Raw genomic sequence first — 8,533 nt, forward strand, 5'->3', positions numbered from 1 at the left:
ATAAAATAAAGAATAAAAATTTAATGGAAACTCTTTTGTACAAATATTAAAACCTAATGTCTACTAAAAATGTACTTCATATACTCCATTGTAGTGGTTTTCTTGATCTTCCTAGGCCATCATGCACTGCATGTGAAATAAATGATAAACCGACATTTTCCAATTGAGTTTAATGGACTCAATCAAGTGGTGATGAATAGAAACGATGTCGTTATTGCAAGAATCTCAATCCACAACATGATCGTCAGCCAGAATTCGTTGAATGTAGGAAAAAAATTTCTAACATTTGGTTATTCTTGGGAAGATTCTTAAAGTTTTTGGGATAAATGATTTACCTGCTTCATAAACCAATAGCCAAAATATATATCTAACTGATATATTAATATCCAAACAAAAATCTCTATTTCAAGATCACCTAGTTCTTAATACGCTAGAGGTAACACTTAGACAGTCAAGAACAGATTGAATTGCTCTTTTCATTTTCATTTATCAGATATTTGCATGATAATACCAAAATGAATTCAATTGCAAATTCAGCGGAGAATAGAATGACATAGATAGGAGGTCCCCTCAAGGGCACCTGTACAATAACACTATGAAGTTTTATTATTGAATATAAATGAATGTGAGATAAGGGTCTTCACAAATATATAGAACACTACCATCAACCTCTCCCTACCATGAAACAAAAGAAGAAGAAATGCTCACCCACTAACTCTGAGAATGGCAGGCAGCTCTTGAATAAAAGCTTATCATGTTGGCACTCCTGTAATAATTGGTTGATTGATTGATTTGATTTGATCCAGTATCAGCCAAAATAAGAATGGTCATGGGACATGGCAGTATAGTCTGTGGATGCACTGCCGGGGGAATAAAGAGATGAATTTGCTGGTAATGGCAGCAATGCAGCATGCGGTGAGTGAGGAGGCTGTTGCTGTTGCATGGCAGCTGCTGCTGCTACTTGTTCTGATCTGTATCTATATCTCATAACTTCTGCTCTCACAGCATTCAGCTCTACCTGAAGGCTCTGTGCTTGCTGTTGCAATTGAGAAATGGCTCCCATACATCCATACACTGGATCTCTTAGCCTCACATTCGCTTCATAAACAAGGCTGTTGGCTGCATCTGCTCTTTGGCTTTCAGGAACTTCCTGCTTAAGCCAAAACAAGATAAGTTATACATCCTTATTAATACCCACAACCCAAAAATAACTAAGTTTCTATTTCATTAATACCCACTACAAGAAAAACCCTAGTTTTGGTCCTCATTGAAATCCACAATAAGCAAAACTCTGATCCTTACTAATACCCACGGAAAGAAAATCCCTAAATTTTGATCCTTATATTCGTATCCTCGTTGAAAATATGAAATGAGAAACCCTAAATTTTGATCCTTATTCATAACCTCATTTAAAATATAAATTAAAAACCATACATTATGATCGGTAATAATGCCCACCAGATAAACTCTACATTTTCATCCTTGATAATACCCACAAAGAGAACACCCGGGATTTTGACGTAGCGATGAAGTACAATGATAAGATAAAGATAAAATGGCAATCACATCAATGATAAGCTAAGGTAAATACAGAGGCCCAATCTTAAAAAACAATCATTGCTTAAGTTATGAAAGCTATTCCTACCTACGCCCTTCCTATGAAGATGGGTGTTAGGAAACAATATCAATTCTGCCCACAACTTGCCATTATGATTGGACCAACCTAAATAAAATAGGATTAAAAAGCTACTGGCATTGTCTCCACTTGCAACCCTAGATGCTGTTGACAATCTGCTTGTATAGCCATTTTTAATACACATTATAATTAAAAAGTGGTACCTAATACAATATATAGTCTAACATCTTCTGTAATGCGATGCAATTCAAGTCTAGTCGTTAGACAATAAAAGGAAAAAAAGGCTACTGGAAATCTTGACTTAGAACCTTACCATCACGATACAATAAATGAAGTAACAGATACAGTCTAATAGTTAAAAGATGTAACAAATAACTATTGGAATAAAATAATATAACAGGTAGCAAGGCTTTCTTTACTTACAATCTTCCCAATACAATGCCTGCACTTCAAAATATCGTTGCTTAACAATACATAATTTGCACACTTAAATGCAAGTGGCAATATCTTTATTTACACTCTTGCCATCTCAATCATGATTATATACTAAAAAAAAAATGTTCATAGTCATGTATATTTTTGGCGTACAAGCATTGCAATATAAAGCCTAGAAAATTTCTGTATCAAAAGTAAACCTTTGCTTGGATAATTGCACGGATATTTCTTTCTTTTGGGCTATGTAAGCTTAACAACTGACATCAACACCTCAAACTGAATGATAGTAAAAGTTTCTGTGCATAAAACCTTATCCTCTAGCAATACATGAAAAATTATATATTTGTAAACTCCGTAGTTTGTGCCTTAAGGAAACACATTAGTTGAGAAAAGCCTACTATCCATCTTTACAAAACTGATATATTGAAAACTATGCTGATAACTAATCTCCCTACTAACAACTGTGTCATTAGCGTACAGTAGAACGAAATGCAGATAACATGCTTGAGTATGTTTTGCTAGAAACTATAGTTTTTTGTTTTACAGACACATATATATAATAAGAATGACAGTGGAGAAGACCAAGTGTAAGTCAATTATATAGAAGACATACCCATAATTCCTAGATGGAAGATGTGTATTTGTGATATAGGAGAAAATGTAAATTTGTTATAGTAGATATCTCTCATGATCATGGACATATCTATCAGTCATGAACGAGAGAAATATCAATTCTATAAAACATTCATTCTATAAAACTCATATTTATCTGCAATGAGATGAGTTTATGAATGGAAAAGAGTTGTTTCTTTATACATAAGAGAAAATCAATTGCAGGTGAATTTTAGACAGATATCTTCACCTGCCAATCCTAAACGAGAGAAATCTGTTGTATAAAATTTACCTACAATAACATTCCATAGAACTCATCTGAACTTGGTTGTTTCCTTATAAAAATATATATCTTGATGATAATTTATAAGAATTTGCAAAAGTGCTCCCTCCTCTTAGTTTAGTATTACTAAGATTGCTTTTGAATTTACTGCACACAAATTTTTCATTCGATGTGTTTGATCATACATAGTGATTCTATGGTCTTCAAGAGGATTATAGACCACTAAATATGATCCCAAACATGGATTGAAAAAAATATAAACAACAAATACAAGCAATCTTAATAAAAGATGAAGCATTTTCAAGACATTGCTGCCTTGCAAGCAATCTTAATAAAAGATGAAGCATTTTCAATACATTGCTGCCTTGAAAATTTTCAAGGATCATTTTTTCTGTGTTATGATCAGGGAAGTTGAAGATAATTTTGACTTGAAAAGCCCAAGCCTCAAGCCATTTATCTCATACAGAAGTATTTTTTTTCTGTGTTGTGATCAGAGAAGTTGAAGATAATTTTGACTTGAAAAGCCCAATCCTCAAGCCATTTATCTCATACAGTAGTCTTTATAAGATTGACTATCAATACTGAGAGAGAAAGAAAACCAAGGGCAAATGGATTTCACAGAACATACAATCAGGCAAAGCTTCCATTTAAACTAAAAAGGTTAAGTTTTCTTGTAAGAATTACCATGAGCATCTTGGAGACGTTACTCGCTCCAAAGACCTTATGGACTGAGGCAAACTTTTGAGGCTCGTGGGGAGAAAAATAAGGAGAAAAAGGGCATTCCTGAGCACATCTTCTCCTCAACAGCTTGCAAGCTGCACAGGGAGTTGTAGTGTTCAAAGCCCCAGGAGGCCCCAATATTTGTCTCCTCCCCATTCGATCCACATCTGCTTGTTTATGATAATTGGCTCTTCTGGAAGATGACTGCAAGTTCTCAAACTGTTCCCTGAAAAATAAATAAATCACAAACTAAATCATCCCTAACCCTAATCATAGATCACCATGTTGATTAACAAGCTAATTTCATCTTATGGGTCATGGAAATAATGATATATCAGTTTGATCACAGAAAGTGATGTGCCATTAATTATGATACTATCCTAGTTAATCCAATCTATGGCGTCATTATTGTACCTTTCTCTGGACATCCAAACATGCTCGTCTTTAATCTCCAGTTGCCAAATTTGTATGCCACAATCCCGAGTCTAAAACCCACAGAAACAGTATATAAGTAGTTGCCATTCTCAGATTTCTTAACAGCCTACATGATATTCAAATTATGCCAGCAAAAATTCAAGCTTGTACTTGGAGAATCCAAATTTGATGGTCTACATGAACATTTAAATCTAAATCTTGAAATTTATGGTAAAACATGGCACCCAAAGAAACAATCCATAATATTCTCATTGATTTTACCCACAAATTTGGACTGCGAAACATTTACATTCATCGAACCTTAGGGAACTATTTTCCAGACAAATAAAAAAACTCACATATGCTACAGGCCAAGGCTAGGGAATTTTCAAAATTCTAAATAAATCTAGGTAACCACAGAAGAAATATCAGAGAATCCATTGTAAATAGTGCCAGATTGTTCATACAAAGCTCCAAAACCATGGAAACAATCTTGGATATCTGTTGACCAAAAGGTCTAAATCATTTATTTTCATGAAGCATAAATACAATCGAGAAGAAACAAACCTTGTAGCATTTATTATAAAACAAGATGCCCGTAAAAACAGTTTTCTGAGAATCTACTGCACCTGAAAAGTTAAACCAGACCAATTTCGCACAACTTACTGTTATACTAGAGACCGAAGAGAGCAATGTTGTGAACAAAAATATATATTTCCACCAATTTGACCTTAGAGTCATGTCATCTCAATCTCATCAATTAGCATTTCGTAAAGGATCAGATAAGTTGAAAGAAGAAAGAGACAATAGATCTGGTGTGGGATAGCAGATCTATGTCATTTTCACATGAGGAAAACATAAACATACACAAACAAAAAAGCATAAAGATCAATACAGTAGTAGTAACTTTCAGACATACCTTTCGCTATACAGATCTGGTTCCACAGTGTGATGTACATCCAAAGATGAAATGGGTAGATCAAAAGATTATTGATAAAAGTGGAAATCTGGGGTCCCTTGTAATGTACTTGAGGTGAAAGAGGGCTTGATATCCAAGTCTATAACAACAAGAACAGGAGGAGTTCACTTCCTTGCCACTTCTCAATCCTGAAAGCAAGGTAAGCTCCTGTCAATTCCTGTGATTTTACAACCACATTAGAATGCACAAACAAACACCACTCGGAGGACTACTAGTATACAACTACAACTACTCTCTCTATTGGGCCATGATACATCACATACCACCATGTATAACACCCATGTATAACAACAACAACAACATCACATCAGCACACACGTTTTCCTTTGGAAGTTGTGAAGTCCAAGCATGGGATTGGAGAATTTAGGGAAGGGGAAGGAGTAACAGTAAGGGGTACTACATAATTTAATGTGGGTATATTATGAAGAGATGTGACTATGAGCTGTTGCAGATCCAGCGTACGAGGTAAGGGGTCCTCTGTATTCTTTTTGTACAGTGCTGAGATAGAGGAATGATGGAGATTTGTTAATGCAATGAGATTTGATGTTGATGGATCAGTCATACATGTTTCTAGAAAAAATTCAGGCCTTGTTGTGTACATTGGTGTTTGTTTTTGCTGATCTGGAAGACTTGAAATGTAGCACGAATCTAAGTGTTTGGCCTAAAAAGAGTCGTTTGCTAAGAGCAACTGCATAGAAAATTTGAAATCTAGTTACAATGCATTGTTGAATTTTATTAAACTAGTTTTTTGGGCATGACTCATGCATTGAAATGTGGAAAACTAGTTACAATATATTGTTGAATTTTATTAAACTAAGTTTTGGGGCATAATGCAAATAAAAAAGGGCGCATGAGCTGGTGTATAATTTTTTGTATTTTGTTCGGGAAATGATTTCAAGGTACACTTCGGACTAAATTCCAGGTGGATACTGAAATCTATTTTGAAGAATGTAGATACTAGATTGAGTCAATTGTGAAAAAGATTCTAAATCTGTTTTGGACGTATGTATATGAGCTAGACGATTTTATTTATAATGTTTTTTAAATAATAATTTGTTTAGATTATCATTTGTAAAATTATATTACACATTTTTTTATAAGTAGGTGGATAAGATTCATGCTTTAGAATGAATGGATGAAGTTCACAACTATTAGAGAAGGGCAAGGAGGATACTATGTTCATGTGGACAAAAGAGAGATTATTAACTATATTAAATCTTATTTTTACTGAAACAATATTTAGATTATCAGGTATAATTTTATACACTTGTTTTGAAAAAGTGCGGTAGATATAGAATCACATTCATCTAGTTGAATTTTAACATATAGTGAAAATCTTATATACAAAATAGACAAACATGAAGAATAAAGAAAGAGGAAGATGTTCATTGTCTAGATTATCATTATAAATTGTTACTAAACATATTCATTAAAAAATAGATTGATAAATAATTAGTAACAATAGAAATGTTAAAATATTAGACATAAAGGAGGAGGAAATTGTATTTCTCAAAGTATTTCTACAATGAAATTTAATATTGATATGTAAAAAATTACATGCTTGAAAGTTTTATCAAGATTAATGAAACTTATTCTTAAAATTCAAAAGGATAGAGCTAGAATCTAAAATACAAATATACAAAAATCTGATATTAGACTTTATCCAAAACCCACAAACAACTCTATCAAGAAGGGGAGAGGCTCTAGATTATCTTAAAAATATATAAAGAAGATGATATAAGGCCAATGCCCTAAAATTTGCATGATGGAAAGTTAATCATGCCCTTAAAATAGTAAAACAAATAAAAAGTTTCTAAAGGTGATAAGATAAGCAATTGAAAGAAGATAATTAATTTTTAAATAAATATTTTTGACGTATAATAGCTATGAAATAAATAAAATCAGTCATCATTTATAAAAAAATATTACATATATTGATAAGTAGGAGATGATTTCCACAGCTAGTCAAATTGTGATGTGAATATCAGGATTTAACTGTGTGATTTTTGAGAGAAAATCACAACTATAGAGTTCACATAGGATGAAGTTATGTGAAACACCAAAGGAAGGGGATGAAAATACAATTTTAAAAATTCATTAATAATTTTGTACTTTTCAAGTATGTGTATAGAATATAATATAAAATATGATAGTTTTTTATTAATGATATTACATATTTTCATCCCAAAAAAATTAGGTTGAATAAGAAGCCGAGTCTCTAGAGTCCACATGGGACAACATGTGTAATTTCAAACAAGGAAACAAATGTAAAATCGATCAACTACACTAACAATTAAGGAAGTAGAAAGATAAGCATATTTTACAAAATTCCTTATCAATGAAATTTAATGTTGATGTGTTAAAATGTGCATGATCATCTATTTATCCATAACCCATTCAATGAAATAAATAAACTTCATTAAACTAGAAACCTTTTGATGATCATCTATTTATGGATAACCCATTCAATAAATGAATAAACTCCATTAAAATAGGAACCTTTTGACATAAACAACTAAACACAAAAATGTATAATGGATAAAGAATCACATTGGTACAGTCCAAAAGGGAAGAGGTTAAGAGCATCAAACAAATAAACAAATGTAAAACCAATTTAGAAGACTAACACTCAAGAAAAAGAAAGGTATTGTTTTCAAAAAAATCAAAAATCACAAATAAACTTCTTTAGTAATAATCTAAACAATTCTTAAATATTTCTCATATTTTGTTAACTACGAAATATGACACATAGTCAAAATTTATATGATTATTGACTTTTTAATAGTAAAATAATTTGTATCACAAAAATCATAAAAAATCTAAAAATAATATTACATTTTATCCAAATTTTATTACATTTAAACTCTAACACTATTAAGTGAAAGTTTGTATAATAATTAATTTCATTAAAAATAAAACAACCCATATTACAAAGACCATAAAGAAACTTCTTAAGTACTTAAACAATACTACTATGTTTTCACTCTAGAAAAACTATAATGAATCCATAAAAGAAGTCTCAAACAAAAGCCTAAATGATACCCATGAAACCTAAAACTATTATAAACATAAAATAGATTATACCACAAAGACCACACAAAGAAACTTCTCTACCACCAACCCAAACAGCCCATTCATCAACTGAACAGTCACCATTAAACCCACCTACCCCAAGACCAAAACAATAAAAAAACCAAGTGGGTAGCACCAAAAACCCAAAGAATAATCCATGTCACCATAGCTAGTGCACGTTGAGCTTTCTTGTGTCAATAGAATAAGTAGGGGTGTTCTTTCCTCCCAAGTACTGTAAGAGAATGATGACCACCATGGCAGTCCAATCTCTCGTTGGGCAAATAGTAGTTGAGACTTCATTTTTTAAAGCTTGTCAAGCTAAGAACAGCTGCAAAATGCCTGGCATGGCAGCCAAATCAAGATCATGTAGAGACTTCTCTTT

The 8,533-nt window shown here is 32.4% G+C and overlaps 1 protein-coding gene across 2 annotated transcripts; it reads right to left on the reverse strand.

The window, feature by feature from the left end:
• Nucleotides 1-443: 443 nt before the first annotated feature.
• LOC149566397 (LOB domain-containing protein 15-like) lies at nt 444-5,320 on the reverse strand. 2 transcript variants are annotated; one of them, XM_089817397.1, is made up of 4 exons: nt 5,020-5,320; nt 4,101-4,171; nt 3,651-3,912; nt 444-1,150 (listed from the first exon to the last, which is right to left on the reverse strand). In XM_089817397.1, exons 2-4 carry the CDS (start codon nt 4,112-4,114, stop codon nt 809-811), a joined length of 618 nt encoding a protein of 205 aa, XP_089673523.1. In that variant the 5' UTR covers nt 4,115-4,171; nt 5,020-5,320; the 3' UTR covers nt 444-808. The 2 variants fall into 2 exon arrangements, with proteins under 2 accessions (XP_089673523.1, XP_089673522.1); XM_089817396.1 differs by lacking the exon at nt 5,020-5,320 and adding an exon at nt 4,668-4,796.
• Between the last annotated feature and the right edge of the window lie 3,213 nt (nt 5,321-8,533).

This window comes from Cupressus sempervirens, chromosome 3, assembly GCF_028749045.1.
Source record: "Cupressus sempervirens isolate cs-2001-9-10 chromosome 3, ASM2874904v1, whole genome shotgun sequence".
Lineage (NCBI taxonomy): Eukaryota > Viridiplantae > Streptophyta > Pinopsida > Cupressales > Cupressaceae > Cupressus > Cupressus sempervirens.